This window comes from Notolabrus celidotus, chromosome 24 (assembly GCF_009762535.1).
Source record: "Notolabrus celidotus isolate fNotCel1 chromosome 24, fNotCel1.pri, whole genome shotgun sequence".
NCBI classification, from domain to species: domain Eukaryota; kingdom Metazoa; phylum Chordata; class Actinopteri; order Labriformes; family Labridae; genus Notolabrus; species Notolabrus celidotus.
Genome location: NC_048295.1, coordinates 6,109,164 through 6,136,421, shown reverse-complemented (window position 1 = coordinate 6,136,421; position 27,258 = coordinate 6,109,164). Strand labels below are relative to the sequence as shown.

General features: G+C 47.4%; 1 protein-coding gene across 1 annotated transcript; it reads right to left on the bottom strand.

Moving 5' to 3' along the window:
* Positions 1–841: 841 nt before the first annotated feature.
* Positions 842–27,258, bottom strand: si:ch211-132g1.7 (prostaglandin F2 receptor negative regulator). Its single transcript, XM_034677588.1, has 15 exons — positions 26,785–27,258; positions 23,915–24,027; positions 23,509–23,764; positions 19,227–19,634; positions 18,079–18,516; positions 13,886–14,032; positions 13,645–13,805; positions 13,425–13,545; positions 12,658–12,877; positions 12,382–12,569; positions 10,244–10,351; positions 5,056–5,242; positions 4,849–4,967; positions 3,790–3,840; positions 842–3,592 (listed from the first exon to the last, which is right to left on the bottom strand). The coding sequence occupies exons 1-15, from the start codon at positions 26,825–26,827 to the stop codon at positions 3,480–3,482; spliced, it is 2,673 nt and encodes an 890-aa protein (XP_034533479.1). The 5' UTR covers positions 26,828–27,258; the 3' UTR covers positions 842–3,479.

Sequence of the window (27,258 nt, the reverse complement as noted above, 5' to 3'; positions counted from 1 at the left end):
AGGGTTAGGGGTTAAGGTTTAGGATCAAGAATTAAGGTTCAGGGACAGGGGATAAGGTTAAGGGTCAGTGGATAAGGTTTAGGGTCAGGGTCAGGGGTTAAGGTTTGGGGTCAGTGGATAAGGTTTAGGATCAGGTTCAGGGTCAGCATACACACACTCTTCATGCACACACACACACACACATACACACTCTTCATGCACACACACAAACTCTTCCTGCACAGTCTTTATGTACACACTTTTTGTGCACTCACACTCTTCTTTCACACAAACTCTTTGTGCACACACACAGTCTTCATGCACACACACAAACTCTTCGTGCACACACACACACACACACACACACACACACACAGAGCGAGTTGGAGGAGACAATGGCTGGAGTGTGACAGAACCACAAACGATCCACAAGAGGCTGAAACTCTGAGGGAGACGAAAGTGGGTCAAACGGACCCTCAGAGAACCAGAGAGCCAATCAACACCATCTCACATGAAGATGGAGAGAGAGAGGGAGGGAGAGGGAGAGAGAGAGTCAGAGAGAGAGAGAGAGAGAGAGAGAGAGAGAGAGAGAGAAAGAGAGAGTGGTTGAATCAGGAAACATCTCCTCTGCTCAGTCTGAAGCAGAGAAACTGGATTGATGGTTCAACCACGGCTCACGTTGATCCCATGACCTGCAGCAGCAAGTCGACCACGGCCACACGAGGGTGTCGCTGAGTGACCAGGGTGAGAAGAGCGGCGCTACTTCCGTCAACGATCAGGATAATAACGGACTTTACGAGGAGGCGGCGCCCCCAACAGGCTGCAGAGTGCACCAATAAGGAGAAACAGGCGGTTCAATTGATTCTGTTTGACTTAATGCATGTTAGTCTTTAATCATGAATTCAACAGACTTTATTAACCCTTCAGAGGCACATCCATCACATCTGTCCCAAACAATAAAAAACTGGTCTCAATCACACACACACATCAAAACTGGTCCGAAGTCCAGGCTGAGAGGAAAACACAGAGTCATCTTTAAAATGTGCACACCATCCGAGAAAATTCACATTACATCACTTTAGTAAAAAACAATAATAAAATCTTTCTAAACACTTTGTTCTGGATTACTAATCTCAAGTGTTAATCTGATTACAGTCTCTACAGCTGTCTGGATTTAAATATATCAAACACACTGTAATATGTAGTGACAGACCATCACCGCAGGGGGCAGCAGCTGCAAGGTAAGTGCTTTTTGTGAACCACGAGTCACTGAGGGCGAACCAAACTGAGACGACAGAAAACACCATCATGCACTTCTCTAGGACCCAGAATCCTTCACTGTCAAACACACCCGGTCAAGACGTGACGAGCACGCAGACAGATGATCTGCAGACTGAGGCCAGTGTTCAAACAGGAAGGTCAAAGGTCAAGGTGTGCACGGTTTGAACGACCAAGGTCAAAAATAAAACATATTTCATTCATGAATGCTAATACTTCACAATAAAAGCCTTGATAAACAATGAAAGGTTCTGTCAGCTGCAACACTATCAGGCTTTTAATTTGAAACTCAAACAGGAAGCGTGTTTGTTTCTGTAAAAAGCATTAACATCTTCAGTGAGCTGAGTTTAACTAGGAGTTTGTTTAAAGTTACACGTTTGATCACGAAGCAGAGTCAGATTAACTCTTACACTGTAAAAAAAAAGTACTAACATATGAATTCAAAAATGGCTGATCAGCCTCTTCTCCACGTCGGATTTTAATATTCTGTCCATTTTTATTGCTTATTTCACTTCTTTAACGCCGCCGTTTACAGCACTATGAAACAGAGGCTGCAGTGCCTCCTCTTCAAACTTTAACATACCTGCTGAAACTTTACAAAGTAAACTTTACATTTGACTTTGTACATTTCAGTGACACTTTGTAAAGTAAACATTGTAAAGTCAACTTTGTAAAGTTTCTGTGACACTGTAAAGTAAACTTTGTAAAGTTTCAGTGACACAGTAAAGTTTTGGAAGTATTTTAGAGATGGAGATGACATCACTGCATACTGTTTTTTGATGGTGTCGTATAAAAACTTGAAAACAAGGAATAAAAACACAACATATAAAAAAATCATTTAAAAAAGAAACACAGCTTACAAATCTATTTATTAAAAAACATCGTCAGACTCAGATCAGAAAAATCACGACACACACTAGGGGGGTTTTTAGTGTGTGTGTGTGTGTGTGTGTCACAAGTGTGTGCATGGTTAGAGCATTTGGCACAGAGAGCTGTGTGTGTGTGTTTGTTGTGTCATGTCATTTTGGCACCTACAGGTGTGTTTGATGAAACATGGGGGGGGGCTGTCCCTTTAAAAAAACTGAGATTAAGAAGATTAAGGAGGGATTAGGAGTACTAAACATTTGTGATGTCCTCAGGTAACACTCGGGTCCTCAGGTAACAGTGCTCCTGAGAGAATAAGGCTTCAGGAAACAGACGTTATTAACAGGGTTGATGAAATAGAGACAGGCTAACAGTTTCCACCTGATTCCAGTCTTTATGCTAAGCTATGCTAAAAACATCCAGGCTGTGTCACAGAAATGAGCCTGACTCGCAGACGACAGAGGAGTCGTGTTTGTCTGTCGGTCTCCTTCAACCTGGGTTCCTGATCCCGCTGCAGTCTGACTCCTGACGTGTCAGACCTGTCAGTGTGTGAAATGCGACCTGGATCCGGTGTGTGTGCTGCTCTGACTGACATCAGTGTGTGCTTATAAAAACAGAACATGCATCTCTTAGTCGCACAGCACTCACACACAAACACACACATTATACAGGAGCGTATATATATCTATAAAACCTGACAAGAGGAGCCGAGCAGCACATCCTCACACACACACACACATACACACACACACACTGACTGCATATCTGTGGTATCTCCGTCCGTGAAGCACCAGATTCAGACGGGGGCCACGTTCAGGAGCTCCTCTATTCAACCCTGCAGGGTGCGCTGGTGAGCTGCTCCTCAGGGAAACACTGCAGGATGATCCGCAGACGACTGATGTTAGGGATTCTTGGCATCAGAGGATAAAAACGAGCATGTAGTCCAGCCTGAGCACACCTGGTTCACACCTGTCCAGAGCACCTGTAACCCGTGGCAGTGTGGTCTCAGAGACAGCACACGTAAACTCTGAGCTCAGTGCGTAAGTTTTTATTTTTCTGTAAGAATGTCTGGAAGCCACAGATTTCTCAGGATCTACGCAGGAAGTGAAGTCACAAAGGCTTATTCCTATTGGTTGATCGCAGCACCCCCTGCTGCCACACTGCAGACACCTGAACACCTCACACACACACCACACACAGACCGATCAGTGAGCCACAGCTTCTTAATCCCAGCGTCCGTCGCCTGCAAACAGCTGTGTGTCCCAGTAATCGTCCGTGTGTGCGTGTGTGTGTCTGTGGTGTGTGTGGTGATGCTTCCTGTGCGCGCTGCAGTGTGTGGGCGCAGGGGAGAGTGTGTGTCAGTCCATCTCCAGGTCCATCAGCTTGTTCCGGGAGCGCGGAGTGTGTGTGGTGTTCCTGCAGCAGCACTGAGCACACACCAGCCCGAGGACCAGAGAGAACAGACCCACACCTGCAGACACAGGACACGGTTAGAGACAGACATCTGTCTTGTGGTGTGGTACGGTTACAGAGCAGCTGTCAGGTGTCTCAGCTGTTTCTTAATAAATCTGCTGAGCCAGCTAGCGACGCTTGCTAACAGACGCTAACGTCACTCATGGTGATCAACACAGGAAGTGAAAGGGTTAAATATCAGAGAGGCTACCTTACCTATAGACGCTGACACGCCATACAACAGAGGTAACTTCAGAGACTCCCACACTGTAGAGAGAGAAACATGGAGATCAGGATCACATTCAACTCACAGGTGTGACAGGTGTTACAGGTATACAGCTGTTACAGGTATACATTTGTTACAACTGTTACAGGTATACAGCTGTTACAACTGTTACAACTGTTACAGGTCTGTTTACTTGAGTTGGCTCTGGTTCTGTTGGCTTGAGTTTGGTTCTGGTTCCGGTTCTGTTTGCTTGAGTTCGGTTCTGGTTCGGTTCTGGTTCTGGTTCGGTTTGGTTCTGGTATTGTTCTGGTTCGGTTCTGGTCTGGTTCTGGTGCTGGTTTGGTTCTGGTTCGGTTTGGGTTCATTTCTTGTTCGGTTCTGGTTTGGTTCGGTTCTGGTTGGGTTCTGGTACGATTCTGGTTCGGTTCTAACCCTAATCCTAACCCTAATCCTAACCCTAACCCTAATCCTAACCCTAATCTTAACCCTAACCCTAATCCCAACCGTAACCCTAACCCTAATCTGAACCCTAACCCTAACCCTAATCCTAACCCTAACCCCAACCCTAAACCCTAATCCTAACCCTAACCCTAGGATTAGTGTGAGAATGGCTTTGTAACAGAATAAATGCACAAAATTTGGCAATTATAAGGCTTCTCATTAAAACACTGTACTTAAAGGGTTTTCAACACAAACCATTAGTTTTTGCAAAGGTAAGGTAAAACATACGGCTACAAAAGATCCTAAATAAAGAGCCGTTCGGGAGTCTAAAGAGCCAGCTCTTCTTTGGGAGCCGAATGAAGAGCCGGCTCTCTGAAAAGAGCTCAACTTCCCATCACTAAAGCACATGCTTACTACCATTTGCACTCTTAGATTCCCTTGGAACTATTTGTATTGTAAACGGACGGACAGATGAGAGGATGATAAACAAAGAACAGGTACAAACACAGGTGTCTCTTCTCTGTTAGTTTGAACTATCCTCCATCAACCACCATATCCACACCTGACGTGTGCACCTCACCTGTGGGTGTGACCTGTGTTAAACTCACCTGCAAACTTGACAGTGAGGAAGACTCTATTCGATATCAGCTCTGCAGCCTGAGTCCATGCACCTGTGGAGGGAGACAGGTACCAGGGCGTGGCCACGCAGTGATACTCTCCACTGTCACTGTACACACAGAAACACACACACACGTTGTTACAATCATAACATGATGCATGAAGGTGTTAACACACTCAGGGGGTCACACTCTCACCTGTCCTGTGTGCCGTGGATGTTCAGCAGGTAAGTGTGTGTGTCTTTACGTTCGATTGAAACGTCGCTGGACGAGTTTCGGGCGTCTTTCCTCACCACGCCAAAGCGGTCGACGCTCGCCACCTGAGAGGTCACTTGACCGCCACGGAGACGAGTGAAAAACCAACGCACCTCATACACCAGATCGTCTGGGAGGGAAGGAGAGAGAGAGAGAGACAGGTGAGAACATCAGGTGGACTAATCCCTGAAATTACAGACATCATTCTTGGATGACATCATGGACTAAACCTGCAGTCCGATGTTAACAGAGAAAACTGAAAACTACAGCACAGAGTTATTTTTAGATTCAGAGTCGCTCTGATTTCACTGAAGAATAACACACACACACATACACACACACACACACTCAGAGTTTTCTATTGTAGTAGGGGAGATAAAAAGACAGATATGGACATGTGACGTGAAAAGAAAGAAAAACAGCGACAGGAAATGTAATCTGTGTAACGGACGAGTAAGATTATTACTTCCAATAGAAGAGAGAGAGAGAGAGAGAGAGAGAAAGAGAGAGTGAGAAAGAGAGGGAGAACGAGAAACTAGTCATTAATGTGTCAGCGAGAGAACGACTATTAGCGATGCACCTCCTCCTCACAGCACAATAAGAAGTGAGTCACAGCGTGTCATTAAGATACACACACGCACGCACACACACAGACACACACACACGCACACACAGACAATATCTAGAGACAGACAGATGAAGATGCAGAGCGATGATGGTGAAGAGAAGAATGAGTGAGTCTAATGAAGAGGAGAGAAATGAATCACAGCTCCCAATGACTCAACCCAAGGAACTCCGTGCCCTTCTACTGGCCTGAGGTGAGGAGAGCACACCTCCCCTCTCTTTAATGTGCATACATAAGAACCAAAGGCAGGGAGAGCATCAGCAAAGACCCTCGAGATCCTCAGAGCTGAGATCTTGAGTTTACAAAATCCACAAACATGTTTAGCTGCAGAGATGTTTGTGATGAGAGGATGAAAAACTGTTTTAATCCCTTTATCTTCCTTATTTTCTCACATAATCACATCAGTTAGAGCTGCTGGCTGACTGTCTGCAGGTGTGTGTGTGTGTGTGTGTGTGTGTGTGACACCTCTGCTCATGATCAAAGGCACGGTGTGCATTAATCTGCAGGCCTGACGTTGAACCCAGCTCCACGTCTGAGCAGAGAGCGGGAGGAACCAGACAAAATTAGACTCACTGTGAGCCGCCATTTTTGATTTCTTTGTTCCTGACACAGCCAGTGTGTGTGTGTGTGTGTGTGTGTGAAAATATTAGTGAGCAAGAAGATTATTCTGTTTATCGGACACACACAGCCTGAGAATGATGTGGGACAGAATGAAAGGTCTCATTCGTTAACATAGACGCCAAAATATAAGCAAGGCAACACTACTCAGGATAAAGGTGTGTTAGAGTCGAATCTACTGACCCAGGATAAAGGTGTGATAGAGTCATATCTACTGACTCAGGATAAAGGTGTGTTAGAGTTGTTTCTACTGACCCAGGATAAAGGTGTAATAGAGTCGTATCTATTTATTTGTACTGTTTGTTAGGACATTCCCAAGGAGGATGAAGAGGAGAAGAATGAAGAGGATGAGGAAGATGAGGGGGATGATGATGATGATGATGATGATGATGAAGGTCTTTAATAGAAACCAGACCCTGTCTGAGCTCATAAAACCAAAATGGCCGTCAGTGGAAATGAAGCGGTCTGATTGGATTTCACTGGATTAATCCCAGAGGAGTTTTACAAACACACACACACTCACACACTCACACAGCTGCTAATCAAAGTGTGTGTGTGTGTTTTTAATGAAACTACGAGTGTGTTCAGTGAGCTTCATAAAGCAGCCCTCACTCTCTCTCTCCCTGTAAAACATGGAAGCACCGCCACTCTGAGAGTAGAGAGTGAACTCTGAACACTCTGCTCTTTTCACAGGTAGAGTATCAGTTAGCCATGAGACAGGAAACACAACAAACATCTAAGGAAAAGTTGTTTAAATGTAAATGAGTTAATCTAAAGAAACTATCCCTCTATGTGAGATTACTCTAAGTCTGTGTCTGTTTTAACTCTGAGTGTTTATCTGTCGCCGTGTCCTTTCAATCTGTGTGTGTGTGTGTGTTTGACAGAGAAAGAGGAGTTAATGGAGTGAAGATGATGATGATGATGGCAGCGCTCTGCTGTTTTCAATTTACTCTAACTGTCTCGTCTTTATTCTCCTCTGTGTCTCTCTCTCTCTCTGTGTGTGTGCTCCAGTGTTACTCCAGCACAAACATCAGAAACAGTGAGAGTGTGAAGAGAGTTCTCTCTGCAGTCAGGAGGACCAAGTGAGGATGATTCCTGACTGTAACTGAAGATGAAGAATAACCTGAGTCAGTCGTCTACCTGAGGACCAATCACTGACGAGAGATCACTCACCTTAACAGGTAGCATAGAGTGTGTAAAAGAGGAGGAGTAGGAGGAGGAGGGAGATGAGGAGGAGGAGGTGGAGAGGAGCACTTGCATGCTGTTCTTGAGCTACTCTTCGTTGTCTATTCAACCTCTTCCTCTCTCACTTTAACAATCTGTTCCTCTCTCTACTTTCACTCTGTCTTACTCCTCCCTTTCTCTCTCTCTCTCTCTCTCTCTGTCTCTCCCTCTCTCTCCGTCTATTCTTCCTCCACCTCGTTCTGTCTCTGCGGCCGGCTAACGGAGCGTGAGATTGGCTAATTAATGGCTGCCTGTCGGCGCTGCAAAGACAGCTGGGTAATTTGGAGAGAGAGAGGGAGGGGGGGGGGGGGGGGGGGTGAGGAGGGGGGGTGGTTGTGCTTCTCACACATTAGTTGCTTTACAGGAGCAGGTGTTTTACCTGTCTGCTGCTCTGAATCTCATTTCTAAATACAACTCAGTGAACTTATTTGGCTGTATCTCCACCTGTCTCCTCTGAGTCTCAGCTTCACTGTATCTCCACCTGTCTCCTCTGAGTCTCAGCTTCACTGTATCTCCACCTGTCTCCTCTGAGTCTCAGCTTCACTGTATCTCCACCTGTCTCCTCTGAGTCTCAGCTTCACTGTATCTCCACCTGTCTCCTCTGAGTCTCAGCTTCACTGTATCTCCGTATTTCTCCTGTTTGTCCTACCTGTCCAGTCTCAGCCTGATTTCTCTGTTTCATTGCAGCTGACTCCATGTTTAGAAAGAGTGTGTGTGTGAGAGTGTGAGTGTGTGTGTGTCTCAGAGCTGACTGTACTCTCAGCAGAAACAGAATATTTCTCAGCGACTCCAACAAAGAAGGAAAAGCTGAGACGAGTTAGAGAGAGAGCGAGCTGTGACAGATTCAGAGCTTCAAACACAGAGAAACTCTGTCTGATGCTTACCACATCTCTACACGTTTTAAACCACACACACACACACACACACACACACACACACACACACACACACACACACACACACACACACACACACACACACACACACACACACACACACACACACACACACACACACACACACACACACTGCAAAAACATACCCGTCATTCCTGGGACAGAGAGGATGTCTGTGTGCACGCTACAGCATGCTAACATAATAGACACAAGGGTCACGCACACACACACTCGCACACACATAATAACTCAGTGATGAAGGTGTGAATCAGCCTTGTGATCAGAAACTGACTGAACAGAGAGAAATATTTCACATTGAGTGTTTTAGAGACAGGCTGAGACAGGAGAGGAATGTACACACACACACACGCACACCAACGTAGCACTCCTAGCCCAAGCACACCTAACAGCCGATTACACAGTAAACAGCACCTTTGTACCTGTGTGTCGTCCATACAGAGTTACACACCTTTGTTTACACGTTTAATAGAAACCTGTTTGCTCTGACTCAGCTGAACGGTCATGTTCTCTGCCCTCACACTCTCTCTGTTTAACATTCATCTATGATCCATTGATCAAAAACAACATCGACAACAACAACCAAAAACGACAAGAACAACACACAACAAGTCACAACAACTACAAACAAAAACAACAACACACTACAACGACAACAACACACAACAACAAACACAACGTCAACAAACACGTCACAGACCCTAACCCAAACACACTGTTTACCTGACAACCCACACAGTGTGCACACTCACACACACTCACTTCTCACACACACACACACACACACACTTCATGAAGGCAGATGAGTCAGATGGAGTGCAGGAAGCAGCCTAATGACGAGATAAACAGACTATAAAACAGTTCAATGCTGATCTGCAGACCTTCGTCTCTTCATACAAACAACAAATAATCAAAACAAAACACTCTGCACATCCCGCAGAGCGACTGCTGCACCTCTGATGGTTCACTATGTCAGAGCGGAGGATCAAACTCAACCAAACAACCACAACCAGAGTGAGCATCATGTACTTTAGTGTTCACACACACACGCACACACACACATACACTCAAAGACACCTGTATACTGATGTCTCCACATTCCTGAGTAATCTGGTTTGAATCAGAGTACAACCTGACTGATACTGTGAGAGCTAAAAGAAGCAGAGTGAAGACTTTCTCTGTGGCGTTAATAAAGGATCTCTGGTAGGATTTATTTCATTAATTATATATTTATCACACTGAGAGTGTACACACCAAACTGCATCCTGCAGCCTCACACAGCTGCCAGGGAACATGTATAAATCATACACTACTGCACACACACATACACGCACACACGAGCTCTGATGGAGGAGCATGTCTGTGTATGTGTATTATCTTATAGGAAACACATGTTAAACAGCACAGAGAGAGAGGGGGAGGGTGAGGACAGATGGAGAGAGGGAGGAGGTGATGAAGTCATGTGATGAAGAAACAGAGAGAGAGATGAGGGATGAAGGGAAGGAGGAATATGAATATCAGATCAATGAGCGATGGAGGAGAAGGAGATAAAATGAAGAACATGAATAAAAAACAAAGAGAGTGAAACATAAATGAATGACTATATAGTCATGTAGAGACTACAGACAGGTAGAGACTACAGACAGGTAGAGGCTACAGACAGGTAGAGACTACAGACAGGTAGAGGCTACAGACAGGTAGAGACTACAGACAGGTAGAGACCACAGAGTGCATATGTTAGTGTGTGTACCAGTCTTGGGTGAGGATCCTGACACGCTCAGTGAACACTCCATCTTGGCCGTCTCCCAGGGAAACACAATGCTGGTGTCTGATTGGATATCGATGGAGAAGGAGGGGCCTGAAACATGAGAAGGAGATTGGATGAGTCACATGTTTTTACCTGCGGACGATGTGAGGCTGCGTCAGGTAAAGGTCAGGTCTGGTGTGAGCGGTGAGAGCCCTGAAGAAGGAGACATCGTCTGTGTCCACTGAAACCTGTCGTCAGAGTGACGCTCTGCTGCTCCCTCAGGTGGACTTCCTGTCTCTGACTCACTGATGCCCTGATGACGGTTTCTCTCTCTGTACACTAACACCTGTCTGGTTTGAACGTGTCTTTGCTGTTGTGTAAAACATTGGGGAAGCTGTGGAGTGTGTGTGTGTGTGTGTGTGTCAGTCTGTTCTCTGTTGTAACAGGATCATGTTTACTGTAAACTGCCGTGAATGCAAGCTCATGTTCACAAGTGTGTTGATGTGGTGCAGTGGTTAAGATAAAGGACTGGCAGTCTGAAGGTTGTGGGTTCGATTCTTATCAGTGCCATGGTGAGTTTTAAAGTCCAACAGCCAAAGCACCATGACAAAGGTAGCCCGAGCTCATGTTCAAAGGTGTGTCAGTGTGGTGCAGGGGTTAAGAGGATGGACTGGCAGTCCCAAAGTCCAGGGTTCGATTCTTATCAGTTCCATGGTCAGTTTTAAAGTCCAACTCACAATCACCTAAAAACACAGCTCTCTGAGTGTGGGGACAGAGAGTCCAGCAGAACATCCCTTTAAGAAGGATGGACTGAAGAGACAGCGTCGCTCCGTTTAAAAACACCTCAGAGGTTAATGTCTTCTATGTTCCTGAAAAACCACTGCAGTGCGAAGGTGAGCTGTGAGGAGCTCACGCTCTGAAGGTTTCAAATGACAGGTATGCCAGGTACTCAGGTGTGTCTGCATAGTTCATCTGATAGGTTTAAACTGACCAACATACATGACCACATAAATATGTGACCACGTGAACATGTAAACACTTAAACAAGTGAACACACGGCTCCTTGCTAATCAGTTTGTCTTCATCCTCGCCTCAGGAGACGGAAGTCCAATGAACTCTGTGTGTGTGTGTGTGTGTGTGTGTGTGTGTGTGTGTGTGTGTGTGTGTGTGTGTGTGTGTGTGTGTGTGTGTGTTTGTCTGTATGTGGGGGGTCATCTCTAAATGTTCTACTCGGATACACACACTTGAACAATCATAGACTCAGAGGCAGTGATGCAGATCAGTGATTGGCCGAAGGGCTTTACACTCTTCCCTTTCTCCTATCCTCTCCTCCCTCTAACCAGCCCTCTCCTTCCCCACCATCTTGCCTCTCCTGTTTCCTTGCCTCTCCTTGCCCTCTTCATCTCTTTCGTCCACTTCACCTCCTCCGCTCCTTGTCGCCTGCCTCCTTCCTCTCCTCTTCCTCCCTTCTCAGATCAAAGGAGAGTAAAGTAGGCCAATGTGTGCATGTGCATGTGCGTGTCTGTGTGTGTGTGTGTGAATGTGTGTGTGTGGGCGGCAGAGGGCTTAAGGTGTGAGTGTGTGTTTTTATATTTACACATTATTAGTGACTGTGAGCTGGTTATCATTATCACTGTGTGGAGGAGTGTGTGTGATGATTAAACTGCGTGTGTCTGTGTGTGGGTTTGATGATTAAAGTGTGTGTGTGTGTGTCTGTGTGTGTGTGTGTGTGTGTGTGTGTGTGTGTGTGTGTGTGTGTGTGTGTGTGTGTGTGTGTGTGTGTGTGTGTGTGTGTGTGTGTGTGTGTACATGTAAAGAACAAAGCTGCTTACATATTTCTATTTATAGGTGTTACTCCCCGAGTCTCAGCATCGTTGAGTGAGGAGAAACTTTTAAACATGTGTCTTAAACTACATTACCCATGAGCCACTGCAGATATTAACAACCCTGACAAAAACCACAGAAGAAGAGTTTAAAGTGTTTATTGTTTTAGAGATTAATCTAAAAACTGCAGCCTCGTATTTTCTGAACACAGAGGACAAGGGGACGTTCTGCACATGCTCAGTAGGATGCTACCCAGCGGACCAATCAGAGGGCGGATAAATCAGGCGTCAGACTTGTGGACTCGGACGTGGACTCACCGTTTTCCTGGAAGTCGATCCGGATCTTGTTGGACTCTGCGCTCGTGGCTCTGGTCCAGGTCTGACCCGGTTGCAGTTTAGTCCATGCTGTGATGTCACACCAGTAGAACCCTCGGTCAGACAGCTGTACCCCTGCCAGCCTGAACCTGAACTCTGCTGGACCGGATTTAGTCAAAACTAGGCTGTCCCTGTGTGGGGGGAAGGGAGGGAACGGTTTGAGTACATGTAAAGTATCCAGACACGGATCACTTATAATTAAATATGTGGTCATGTGACCTCCTGTTGGGGTCCGTGGCTCCTCCGTGCTGCACCACGTTGTCCGGACTCAGGGTCATGATGGTCCTCACGGTGCTCTGCAGGCTGTCCTGTGATTGGATGAGCACAGAGTAGCCGGCCTCGCCGAGGTTCTCAGTGGCCACTGTGCAGCTCATCTCGAAGGTAGCCCCGCCCACTGACGCCTCCCGGTTCTGCTTAGCCACGGCGTTCAGAGTCGGCCCTGAGAGCAGCATCAATCAGTGTCAGAGAGAGAGGGGAAGGAAACCCTGACAGAGAGAGAACCATGATACACACTCTCACACACACACTCTCACACACACACACTCACACACACACACTCACACATAGCCCGGGAGTAATGTGGTTACATCATCCCTCAATTAGCTAAATTGAGGGCAAAAACTTCAGCGTGTCAGACTGAGATAAAGACTATGAGTGTGTGTGAGTTTGAGTGTGTGTGTGTGTGTGTGTGTGTGTGTGTGTGTGTGTGTGTGTGTGTGTGTGTGTGTGTAGTCTCAGAGACAGTGGATCTGTTGTTATTTTTCTGTGAGCTCTGCTGATGAATGTTGATGTTTGAGCTCAGCAGCAGCGTTATAACAAAATATCAAAGAGGAGCTTCTTTAACGTCTAACCCATTTCATTCCTTTAAGAACGTGATGGCGTGTTTTCACCAGGTTCACTCAAAGACAAGAACAGTTCCTGAACTTTAGAGACACAGAGACAGACACAGACAGAGAGACATTGTTATTGTTTGAGTGTTTTCTTACGTTTGGCGTCCCAGCGTACGGTCAGCGCCGAACTCCTGAACTCTGAGCTCTGCATCATGTCTCCCTGACTGTCCAGAGTCCACGCCGACACAGTGCACACGTACTGACCCATGTCCTTCTCCTGTACACACACACACACAAACACACAAATAAATAAACACATCAGCGATCACACAGGGAATAGAGTTTTGGAGAGTGAACAGTGTCTCACTAGTCTTACCTGTGTGTGCAGGACTCTCAGGGTGAAGGTGTTGGGCTGGACCCTGCTCAGACTCAACTCTCCGCTCTTCATCCTGTCAGAGTACGGCAGCACAGGTATCAGGTTACCGTAGGCGTCCAGAGAGCCAATGGGCTGAGAGGTGGGCGGGCCATCAGTTCCACCTGCAGGACGAGGACATGTTTAGAAGAACTATCTACAAGGTGTTCATCTAGAGTGTTTAAATAAAGGTTTTATAAAGTACCAGGAAGTGAGGCGTGCTCCCATGTGACCGCAAGCCGGCCACCTGGGGGCAGATGGGTAATGTTGGTGACGTGACACGCAAGCTCTGAGGGGTCAGCAGTCATCTGGGGGGTCAGGACGGGGTCAAGGGTCAGACTGAGGCTGGGCTCTGTGGGGTTAGAGAGAGGTGAAAAAACGTTTAACTTTATTTACAACATTAGGCTTGACAATACAGTGAAGGAATCTCAGACTATGTGAAACAATCAGCTGACAGGAGGACGTCTCTTCTGCTCAGGCTTCATGAGCTCTACACCTCTGCATTTTCAACACCTGCTGCAGGGGGAACACACCTGCTGCAGGAGGAACACACCTGCTGCAGGAAGAACACACCTACTGCAGGAGGAACACACCTACTGCAGGAGGAAGAACTGTAAGTGGACACACTGATCCTGAACAGACCTGAGAACAAGCCAGACACAGAAATAGACCTGTGTGTGTGAGTGTGTGTGTGGTTGTGTGTGCGTGCATGTATGCGCTCTCTCAGTCAGATCTCCAGATTGCACCTTTATGCCTCAGTGAGCAGACAAACACACAAAGACCTACACCTGTTTACGTGTGACGTGTCAAACTACAACACACACACCTACACACACACACACACTATAAATACATTAACATGCAGAACAATGTTCCTGCGTGTGTTTGGCAGAGATGTGATGTCATTTGGACGTCACACACACACACACGCGCGCACACACAGACACACACACTGACTCATACACTGTTACCATCTGTTGTGAAATACACACACACACACACGCACACACACATTGATGGATGAGTGTGAAGTGACTCTGCCAGTTACTCCTTTCTCTCTCTCTATCTCTCTCGCAGGATCTGTTCATCATCTGGGAGATCCACATCCACATCTCAGCCCTCCTCCTCATCTCAACCCTCCTCATCTCAGCCTTCCTCCACATCTCAGCCCTCCTCTTCCTCATCTCAACCCTCCTTCTCATCTCAACCCTCCTCCTCCTCATCTCAGCAGGTGACCCTGTGTGAGAGATCAGCTGACCTCACACTGGCTGTTTCTGTTCCTTTAGAGTTTATCAGAGCACAAAGTGTGTGAGCTGCTGGAAACTGAAGTGTGTGTGTGTGTGTGTGTGTGTGTGTGTGTGTGTGTGTTTATGTTGCTCCGGGAGAAAGAGGAGCAGAAAATAGGTCAATGTCAAAAACACAACAAGAAGCTTTTATCTGCAGCCCGCATGTGTTCATTCACACACCAACAGAGAGTGTGTATGAACACACACTTAATCAGAGAGTGTGTGTTCAGACACACAGATCTCCTTGTCCTTAAATGCTCAAATCACCATCATGAGTGTCTCAGATAGAGACGAAGGTGATCCTCTGACCCCCATCACACAAGGAGAGAGTGTGTGTGTGTCTGTAAACACCCTGTGTGTCTCTGAAGACTGCAGCACAATATGTTGGACCGTTGAGCTGAAACAAAACACATACACAATGCTACAGTAAATAAGAGCCCTGCAGCTCTTTGGATGTGTGTGTTCATGTGTGTGTGTGTGTTCAAGTGTGTGTATGAGTCAGAGTGAAAAATAAGCCAACGTGGACAAATCTGTCCAGCAGGACTGAGACATAAACATGCTAACAGCAGGCCAATGCAGGCTGGAGAGGGGACAGCACTAAATCTGGACTCGGTTCTTCAAAAAGGTCCCTGGTTCCTGGGGGTAGCTCTTGCAGTCCAAAAGCCCCTAAAACCAGCCCCATCAAATAGGAGGACCAGACCACTTCAGCATGCTAGCTTTCCCTGGTTCCAGTCTTTGAGAGATAGGTCTCCACGGAAACAAGTCCAGCTCTGACAAACTCACACACTCACACACACACAGGGTATGATTGGCCGAGAGTGAACTTGTGTGTGTGTGTGTGTGTGTGTGTGTGTGTGTGTGTGTGTGTGTGTGTGTGTGTGTGTGTGTGTGTGCGTGTGTGTGTGTGTGTGTGTGTGTGTGTGTCTGTTCCTGCCTTGAAGAACTCCACAACAACTTTTTCTCGGACTCTGTTTGTGCTTCCTGCTGGTAGCAAAGCATCGTGGGAAGAGCGGGCAACCTCAAGGCCGCACATCAATACAATAGGAGCTGACACACACACACACACCAAACACAAATTTGAAGCTTATACTGGAGTTGAAGGAGGATGAAATATGTGAGCTATAGTCAATTTGAAGTGTGTGTGTGTGTGTGTGTGTGTGTGTGTGTGTCCCACATACTGAGAGGATGAGGCTGTTCTCACTGTGGAACTCCTACAGTTTAGCCTGGGGATACGCATTCCTTCTCACACACACACACACACACACACACACACACACACACACACACACACACACACACACACACACACACACACACACACACACACACACACACACACACACAAAGACAGTTTTTGAAGCTTTTGGTCCCTGTGGTGAAAGACTTCGACAAACCTACTTTCACTCACACACTTATAAGACACACAAACACACACCTACACACACACACACACACTGAGCAGTAAACATGCTTTCAATCTCTAAAACAACCATGTCAGCGTGAAAGATTCTCCTTCAGGGAATCTCTGATCAGTGATCTGATATCAGGGATCGATTAGTCAGCCTCTGAGATTGACGCCTCCAGTTGGTGGATTAAAGAGGATCACAGATCAGGGTCAGGGTCATCTTTTCATATTTGTGTAATCTTAACTTGTGTTCCACGTTAAGATCATTTGAGGAGTCCTGTTGTTGTTTTTCTGGTTCCAGGAACTTTAAAAATAACCAGGAACATTTTTGTCACAGTGCGGAGAACACAGGACAGGACGTTACTGCCAACACAACGACAGGAAGTGACAGAAAGTCACCAAAATAAAGCTCAGAGATGTAGAGAGCCGATAACAGTCTGCCAGTCAAACAGGGACCTCCATGACCTTTGACCCTGTTCTTGTGAGCTTGTTTTAAACCTGCAGCTTGTTTTCAAACATAAACCTGCAGCTTGTTTTTAAACCTGCAGCTTGTTTTAAACCTGCAGCTTGTTTTTAAACCTCTGCAGCTTGTTGTTTGTTGTGTATCCACTGAAGCTATGGTGTGATGAACCACAGCTCACCTCCTGTACCAGTCTGCTCCATCTTAACTGCCTTTTAGCTCAAATCAAACCTCAGAGGGAGTTCACTGTAGGAATATGTGGATTATTGGATCAGCCGACTTTAAGCACATTAAATCAGAGCAGGTCAGACTCATCAGACTGAAGAAGCAGCACTGAGCATCCTGATGTAAAGACAGGACACAACGAGATCAGATCCCCGCTCAGTGCATCAGATTATGAGAAAGCTGCTCTCCATGAGACAGAGAGAGAGACATGATATCAAGTTTAAACAGCAGCGAGGGAGGGACAGAGACTGAGAGAAGAAGAGACAGATGGACACAGAGACCTCCCACCATGTCAAACTGATCGCTGAGTCAACTGTGTTTGACAGCTCTGCTCTTTAGAGGCTTCACACACCAAACACAGACACACACATTCACAACATCTCTCTCACACACACACGCGCACACACACACACACACACACACACACACACACACACACACACACACACACACACACACACACACACACACACACACACACACACACACACACACACACACACACACACACACACACACACACACACACACACACACACACACACACACACACACACACTCAGAGCCAAACACACACACACTCAGAGCAGAGCCAGAGGTAGGACAGGCATTACTAATCAATCGTCCTCGCAGCACGAGTCGACAGGCCGAGCAGAGGATTACAGAGTTTCTCTTTGAGACTCAGATTCAGCTGTGACACCGCCGCTCTGTTACATATCAACATTGCAGGAAACCACAGAAGAAGAGCAGCGACACGTCTGCTTTAACACTTTTTAAAGCGTTTTTCAACTTTACACGACACCGCCGCCATCCCCACAGCAGGCTTTATCAGCATGAGGGATTAAAGTAAAGCAAACGCACCCTCACTACTCCAAAACCAGCAGATTGAGGATTCAGGACCTGAGGGGTCAGTCTGCAGGACCTGAGAGCAGAGACGTTTCCACCCCTAAGATCTAAACTCCTGGATGCTGACATCACTCCTGTTTGAACGCTGACTAAAACAGTTAAAAACTTGTACTCACTGATCGTCGTCACCTTCACCGTCACCGCGGCCGACGTCTTCTCCGCCGCCATGTGCCACCTCCCCCCTCCTCCAGAGCTCCTCCCGCCTTTCTCCACGAAGGCTCTGACCCTGCAGGTGTACGCTCCCCCGTCCTCCCCGCTCACCCCCCTCACCCCCAGCCTGTACTCCCCTGCTCCGGTCCGCTCCAGGCTCGCCTTCCCCTTCCTCCCCTGTGCTCCTCCCCCACTTGAGGAGGAGGAGGAGGAGGAAGACGAGTTGGAAATGACCACGCCGCTGCGCTCCATGGTGATGATGTCACGACCGTCTGCCAGCCAGGTGACCTCCAGAGCGAGGGCGGGTAGGTTGTCGGCGGAGACGGAGCAGAGGAGGGTGAGGGTGTTTCCGGGGATGAGGACCAGAGGGGAGGAGGGGGAGACCTTCACACTGAGGGACTGACCTGAGGAGAGACACAAACAACAGGTGTTAGAGTCTGAGGGAGTACTGGACTCTGATTGGCTGGGTTCTCTCAGTTCATCTTAAACCTGACCTTTAAAACCAGCTGAGAGACTCTGCAGGACTGTTTACTAAACTGTCCCTCTCTCTGTTTATATTAAAGCTCAGGTTTCACTCCGTCTCCAGGAACAACCCCACTGTGGACGCCGTCCCTCCCTGTGGACGCCGTCTCTCCCTGTGGATGGTGTCTCACAGAGGACAAAAGACACAAAGCCTGCTCTGTTTGACTTCTCTCATCCTCTTTACCGAAGGCACACAGTCAATATGAAGAGACACAAAGAAACGGCCCAGAGGAGAGGGAGGGGGAGGGAGGGGGAGGGAGAGGGAGAGAGAGAGAGAGAGAGAGAGGGACTACAGCAATCAGACGGACTGTGAGAGCAGACAGACAGACAGAGGGGGTCACAGGGCGAGGGAAAGACAGGCAGAGAACAGAGAGACAGAGACCTCTCCCACGTCCTCCCCCTCTCTCAACCCCTCTCTCTCCCCCTCTCTCAAAGACCGCTTCAGACTGACGATCCCTCCCTCATCTCAGTTCTGATCACAGATAGTCTGTGGAGCCAGTCTGTGGACCCTGAGGGGAGTCTGAGGGGAGGCCTGTTACTGTTAGTACTGATGTGTTCTGAGCTACATGCAAACATGCTGACATCCTCTCACCTGTCGGGGTGACAGACAGCGTCCCAATCTCCTTCTTGCTCTCCACGATCTTAACCCATCGTCCTCCGTCCTCGTGCGTCCACTCCGTCCCGTTACACTCATATATCCCGTCATCAGACGTCGTCACCCTGGTTACCACCAGCTCAAACACACCGTTCCTCCCAGGGACCAATCGGATTCCTCCGTCGGCATACCGCCGGACGAACTTTGACCCCACCACAACATCTCCCTGAGGTCCAAACGCCAGGATCTCCTCAGAGGACGTCCCCCTCTTCACGGACCAGGTGACAGACAGGTAGGTGGGCTGGGTCAGCTCCCGGGTCACGTTACAGGACAGTGTGATGTCACTACCTTCAGCGACGACAGGGGGCGGAGCCTGAGAGGCGACTCGGAGGGTATTTGGGATGACTGGGATGAGAGAAAGACAAAGAACATGTGTATGAGTCAGAGTTACTAACATGAGTAAGTTAAGATGAGTTAGTTATTTAACGTGATTTAGTCAAAAACTTAAAGAGCCACGAAAGATTATTATTGGCTGTTTTAAATGCTTGATGCTGATTGGTCAATTACGGTGAATAATACAACAACCTGATCACACCTAAACAACCATAGACAGGAGTCGGTCACATGACCCCTCTGCCTGTTGACACTGTGGTAAAAACGTTAGCATGCTAATCAACATGGAGGATAAATACAACACCCTGAACATCCCTATGACAGTGATCACTTTTATTGTGGAGTTCAACATCCTGTCTTCATCACAGCTTTCTGTGAGATTCATCTTGAATCATAGATCAACCAGAGACATGAAGGCCGCAGTGAGAGGAGCGTCTGATTCACAGGGTGAGAGGAGCAGAACGACAGAGAGGGATCACATGAAGACATGATCAGAACAAAGGCTGTGTCACACCTGAGCCACCAGACTGTAGGACGTCAAGCTGCAGGTAAACCGTTAAAGAACAAACACATAAAACTGCTAATGATTAATGTGCAGAGAGACACACCCAGGGCCGTGTTGGTACAGGTGTGTGACGTGCTCAGGTGACTCTCTCTCTCTCTCTCTCTGCGGTCTGATCTGATCAGGAAGCGCTGCAAACACACCGAGCAGGTGTTACACAACTCATCTCTTCTCCTCGTCATGACTCGTGACTAAAATCTGCTGAGTCACTGCAAGAGGAAATTAAAAATGGATTTCCTGCTGGGATTGTTCTGAACTCCGAAAAGGAGGAGAAGAAGAAGAAGAATGTGCGGGTCCTCACAGAGGCATGGTGCGCTGCTGTGACTGATGTGTCTCTGCCGCAGACTCAGGGGGTTAATGATCTCTGCTGCTGTTTTCATTAAACTCCTAAAAACACAAAATGGCTGCAGAAACAGGAAGTGAGCGCTGGGCGTGAGAGTGTTATTCAATCACTGATCTGGTTAGAAACACCTCAGCTCTGAACTGACTCCAGTTTCTCCCAGAATACCTCACATGAAAGGGGATTTTTTTTCTGCTCTCGTCGTGTTTAAAACGAGTCCAGGAGGCAGCAGATGGTTGGACACGTTCAAGTCCTGTGGGAGAAATGAGTTTCTAAATGTTGGGAGGGAGAAAGTGTTTATCTCAGTGAGAGACTGGGAATAAAAGTTAATCATGAAGATAAAGGAGGAATGTGTTTGAAAGCTTTATCATGTCTATTCTGCGTGTGAATCGGTGAAGACGTAAAAGATTTAACCGCCTCCGAGTCAGGACGTGATTCCTGCAGCAGGTTGGACAGACGCAGAGGCTGTGTGAACCAGCAGGAAACACTCCTCTCCATGTACAGTGTGAGGGTAGAACACAAAGCTGCAGCTCCGCTTCAACAAACAGAAATACAACGACGCCTGTAAAATATTCAGAGCTGCTCACAGATCTGACTGACATGTCGCTCAGAGGATCTTTGAAGTCCGGGGCTGCGGCGTCTTCGTGGAGGCTGCGGCGGCGCTTTTCTGGAGCCAGAAGTGACCGTATATGGACGAGGGGGGCGGAGCTACAGTCAGGCGGCTGATGAATAATGCACCGGTATGACGGAAGTGACCAAATATGGTCAAGCAATGAGGCTGCAGGTGAACCAATGAGTGATGTCACAGAGGCTACGTTCACGACACACGCTACTGTAGAGTGTGTGACGTCTGACAGTGTGTGTGTGTGTGTGTGTGTGTGTGTGTGTGTGTGTGTGTGTGTGTGTGTGTGTGTGTGTGTGTGTGTGTGAGATAATGAAGGCAGTACCAATAATCTGTGTTTTGCTCCATCAATTAAAATCAGCCTGAAAGAGTTTCAAACCCTCAGCGACCTGAACTTCACTGCTGCTTACATAACCAAAGAAAGAGAGGGAGTGTGTGTGTGTGTGAGAGTGTGTGTGTGTGTGTGTGTGTAATCTCCCTATCTCTGACACAAACAGCCTTCAAACAGAACAAACACTGGTACATATGCTGCAGACAAACAGTGCTGCTGGTGAACGCAGCTCTAAATTTAACGAGCCGTCTGGGGACGTGGGGCTGCGTTCACACTCGCTCACCTGCTGTCACACACTCCGAAGACATACCTGTACCTGTGTGTGACATCTCTAACCTGCTGTGTGTGTGTGTGTGTGTGTGTGAGTTACATTAAGATTTAAAACAAACAGTGTGTGTTTGTGTGTGTGTGAGCAGTACAAAGCTCATTAAACTGAAATAAAAAATGCTGATGGTGTCGTTTAGTTTCTGTGTTAAAAATGTGCACACCAATAAAAACAGTGTGCAGGGAAACCAGCAGAGTGAAGACACACACACACACACCTGACTGATCACAGTAGAAACCTGGACACAGATATGGGGTGAAGCGTCAGGGTGAAGCGCCGGCTGTTTGCGTTCACACAGGCAGAATTTTCAGGAGTTTGCAGCATGTGTGAACGCAGCTTGTGGGAAAACCATTACACACACCGAAAAACACATCACTGACACGATAAAGCAGAGCTCCATTAAACCCGCCGCCCTCCTTCTGCAGACAGGACTGGCACTCTGAGCGTGCTTCCTGGCTGTAATGCGCCTCATTGTGTTCACAGGTTACTTTGTGTTTTAAGAAACACACGCAGAGTTAAACTAACAGATCTGTCGTGTTTGTACTCCCCTGACAGAGCGTGCTGTGTGAAGACCGTCGTCTGACAGCGTGCCCCCCCCCCGATCAGGTGTTCACCCAGCAGAGCTCTGATCCTGCAGCTCTGCAGAACAAAGCTAAATACAGACACGCAGAGTCCTCCCACAGATTAATGAGGAATTACACCAATTATTAGCAACACGCTGGTGACTCACGGAGAAGAGCGTTTGATACTGGAGACCATTCGCCAGACAGCAGCCAACAACTCCCACTTCACATCTGCCCCCAGCGTTACACCGTCATCTGTTCACATGAGTCACACTGGAGACCTCTGTGAACCAGGTTAGAGCACTGAGACTCCTTCAGCGGGTCACTGTGTGAAAATGCTCTGACATGTCATCTGATTATTATTGAATCCTATATTTAAAGACAGATTCTGATCCTGTGTGCTCCTTCTTTTATCTGACTCTGCTGTCATGTCTCCGAGTGTCTGAGATCAGTTTATCTCCTCTAACTCAGATCACAGTTTTCAGATTTAAATCAACTTCAAATAGATGACGCAACAACATCCTGCAGCCTGATCGCCATCTTCCCCCCGTCCGAGCAGTCATTAAATACAACGTACTGACGTCAACACTACTCAATTTAAACAACATCATGAAGACATAACGTCCTGCAGCCATTGTGCTGTTTAAATAACATCAACAACAAATAAACAAACACTAAACTTTCTGCAGTGTGAAGAACGAAGTCTCAAAGCTCACAGTGTCTTAACAGGGTCAACACACCAACGCTGTCTGCACAACACTCACAGTTATGACATCATTAAAGCAGTGATGATGTCATTAAAGCGGGGATGATGTCATTAATGCAGTGATGGTGTCACTACGGCAGTGATGTCATTACAGTAGTGAAGATGTCATTAAAGCAGTGATATCATTAATGTAGTGATGACATCATTACAGCAGTGATGTCATTAATGCAGTGAAGACATCATTAAAGCAGTAATGATGTCTTTAAAGCAGTGATGTCATTAATGTAGCAATGGCGTCATTAAAGCAGTGATGAAGTCATTAAAGCAGTGATGTCATTAAAGCAGTGATGTCCTTAATGCAGTGATGATGTCATTAAAGCAGTGATGATGTCATTACAGCATCATCTCAGACCAGCAGTCGTCTCTCTGGCTCTTACCGATGAGTTGGACCTTCTCCTCGTAGTTCCCGCTGAACACCGAGTCCGTGCTCGGTGTCTGGCACCAGTAGAACCCGGCGTCCGTCGACTTGACCTCTGCGACCTTAAGCTCCACCTCATTGTCCTGCAGACGCACCACGGAGATGTCGCCGGATGCCACGCGCTTACTCAGGGACGCGGCGGAATACCCCGGGTCAAACGAGGAGATGATCTTTGTCCTGGAGCTACCTTCCTGAGAGATCATCCATTCAAAGTCCTGCAGGAGAAAGACATCATTACGCACTGTCTGACTGCAGACCGGTCAGCCCTCACAGTGAGGACAAGGTAAGGAAACCTGCAGTGTGTTAGACAGGACAGGGACACACACCCTGAATCCTGCAGGTAAATACCAGTGAGGGCGGCTCACCTGCTCTCTGGGTCCTTCATATTCACTGACGTCACACCTGATGGAGACAGGCTGACCCTCCACCCGGATCAACGGGCCAGGAGACACCTTCACCACCCGGGCCGAGCTGCCTCCTGCAGGGACAGAGAGAAGGTTCAAAGGTCAGAACTTTAATATTACATTATGAACACCTACATTGACAGGTGAGAGCTGAATATTCCTACTCTCACACTGACCATGAACGTCTCACAACTCAACAGATTCCAGCCTGAGGACCGGGCCTGCCTCAACCCGAGCACAGTGGACTCATGGTGATGGGGTGTGTGTGTGTGTGTGTGTGTGTGTGTGTGTGTGTGTGTGTGTGTGTGTGTGTGTATGTGTGTGTGAGATGAACAGATGTACAGAGAGCAGCTGAGATGTCTGAGGTGGTTTCAGCCCAGGTCAGACCAGGTGTTCTCCTCGCTCTGTACTTCCTGTTGACATTCCTGCTCTCACCTCTGACCTGAGATCAGCTGAGCTGCAGCAGAGTGGGTGGAGAAACACAAACCGCAGCTGATCTCAGAGTGTTTATTTTAGACTTCATGAAGAGAGAGAAACCTGATCCTCCGTCCTGATCACAGCCACTCCTCGAGACCAAGACGTGTGTGGACCCTGTCAGACGTTGGCAGTGCTCACAGTTCTCTGTCTTACCCATCAGGCAGGGCTTCAGTATAGGTGTTTAACAGCTAGCAGAGGACAAACAGGAAGTGTTCTTGTTCTAGATTAGCCTGGAGGGGAACCAGAGCTGGACTCAGATTTTGGAGACTTCATTTAGGACCTGGGAATCTGTTGTTTCCTAGCAACAATAAAGGAACGCAGATCTTTTCTAAGTCTTCAATAAAAAAAGAACCGGACTGTTCACAGAGCAGAACAAAGAGACTAAAGCAGGTGTTCCTCCTCCTGACACAGATCTGATCCTGGATCAGTTCTAACTCTCCTCAGCTGGTCCTCAATCCTGCACAGAATCCTCTACAGAGTCCTGTGCAGAGTCCTCTACAGAGTCCTCTACAGAGTCTTGTGTGTGTGTGCGTGTGTGTGTGCGTGCGTGTGTGTGTGTTTGACAGCTGATTCATCTGTAAAATAAGACAGTGAAACAGTCAAAGTGCTGACTCATCTTTTCAGTCCCTCCCGAACAGAACTGCTGACCAAGCAGACTTTCAGAATCAAGACCAGGATCTACAGGAGACATTAAACAAAGTCTGATGTCTGATCTGGATCAGAATCGGTCAGAACCGAACCCTGGATCAGTCTGTAGAACACGTCTGATGCATCTCCAGGATACTAAACTATGGAGGTGTATTGGTCCTGGGTAAAGTGAAGGTTAAGTCTGGGTATAGTCTTGGTAAAGTGAGGGTATAGTCTGGGTACAGTCTGGGTATAGTCTGGGTAAGGTCTGGGTAAAGTCTGGGTAAAGCCTGGGGTTGGGTGTTAGGGTCCCTGAGTTTCATCGATTCATGTTGTCTTTATATCAGCTCTTGTTGTTATGTGATGTTTGAGTTTGGGGAACTGGAAAGATAAATGTACTTCCTCTAAATTAAAAACAAAGAGACCACAAAGCATTGAGCGTCACAGTCAACTGTAAACATCCAAACCAAATAAACTGTCTGTGGTCAGACTCAACTTCACTGAGACAACCACGTGAGTGAGCCTGCAGACCCAGCAGGGAACACCTGAGGTCTCTGAGCAGATACCAAATACATCTGTTACCGGTTTCAGTTCAGCAAGTGATCCATAAACAGAGAGGGAAATATACTGTACACACACACACACGCACGCACGCAGCGACAGAAACACACTCCACAGGAGAGCTGGCGACATTTGATCATCTTACACTGCACTAATTTAAGCCAAGTCCCCTGAACACACACACACACACACACACATAGATAGACATATGGCACACTCCCTGTTTAGCCTGGTTTGGCCCTGAGCTGGGCTGGAGAGCGGCTCCAGGTTTGAGGATGACTAAGCACGGACTGGTTGTTAGTCAGCCTGGGTGGACTCGGGTATGGAGACCAGGCTAATCATGATAATAGCTGGGGTTGACCTGTGGGTGGACTAATGGGACTCTGTCAGAGCGGGTTAGCTCAGGCTGGCCTCAGGGAGGAGCAGTCACACCAAACTGAGACTGATTTTAATCACATTAATCAGACTCAGATAACTATGCTTCTTAAAAATGCAACATGATCCTCTCTTAGAAATGAATCCATATATTCACCAGTCAGTGATCAGTGATCGTTAAAGTCCCCTTAATTCACCAATCAGGGATCAGGGATCATTAAAGTCCCCATACATTGATTTAAAGGCTGCTCAGAGCCTCAACTTCCCCCCCTCCAGGGAGAAACCATGGTGCCAGACTCCCTTAAACAACACAGCATTGTCACATTTTCTGCTTGTCTCCACATGCACACCTCTATGAGGAAGTGGCTCACTTCATTCTTTCATTTTACTGTGACTCACCCTACATTTCGGCTCCCTGTGAGAAACCAAAGCACTCCTCTTTTCAACTTAAATCACAACTTCTTGCATCTTTTTTTTTGGGGGGGGGGGGGGGGGGGGGGGGTGAATTTGTTTCATTAATGAGCTTTCAGAGCAAAGCAGTGAAAGGGTCAGATTGCATTGAGATGAAGTGCTGGTAACATGTTGGATGAGCCGAATGATGCAGAAGATGTCACACACACTGAATGTGAAGACAGATTTATTTTAAAGGTGTGTGTGTTTGCAGGAGAGGAGGTAGAGGTTCAATTGGCACGTTTCCAAACGGGGTTCCGGATCTGGCTGCCCTCGCTGGAGGACGCCGACATGTATGGGAGTTAATTATCTATCAGAGTGAATCAGAGATCGGATCTTACCGAGCATGAAGACAGCAGACACGAGAGCAAGGAGACGGTTCATCTTCCTCCGCTTTTCCTCCACTCTCCCCGGATCAGACCTTTAATTTCCCCCGGGCTTCTTTGTCCTGTGTGCGGGCTCACAGCGGTGCTTCTCCCGCCGCTCTCTGCCGGGCAGTCCAAGAAAACTCTCAGATGTTGGAGGAGCCCCACACACACTGACACACACACGCACACCCCGCACACCGGGCGGAGCCGCGCAGCAAACCGAGACACACACTGAACACACACTGACACACACCGACACACACCGAGGATCCAAATCCAAGAGAACCGGAGCCCGTTTACGCGTCCACACACAATCTCACTGACACTGAACCGGTTTGGTGTGTGTGTGTGCATGTGTGTATGAGTGTGTATGGGAATGAGAGAGAGAGAGAGAGAGAGAGAGAGAGAGAGAGGGAAGGAGGGAGGGAGGGAGAGGGAGGGATAGAT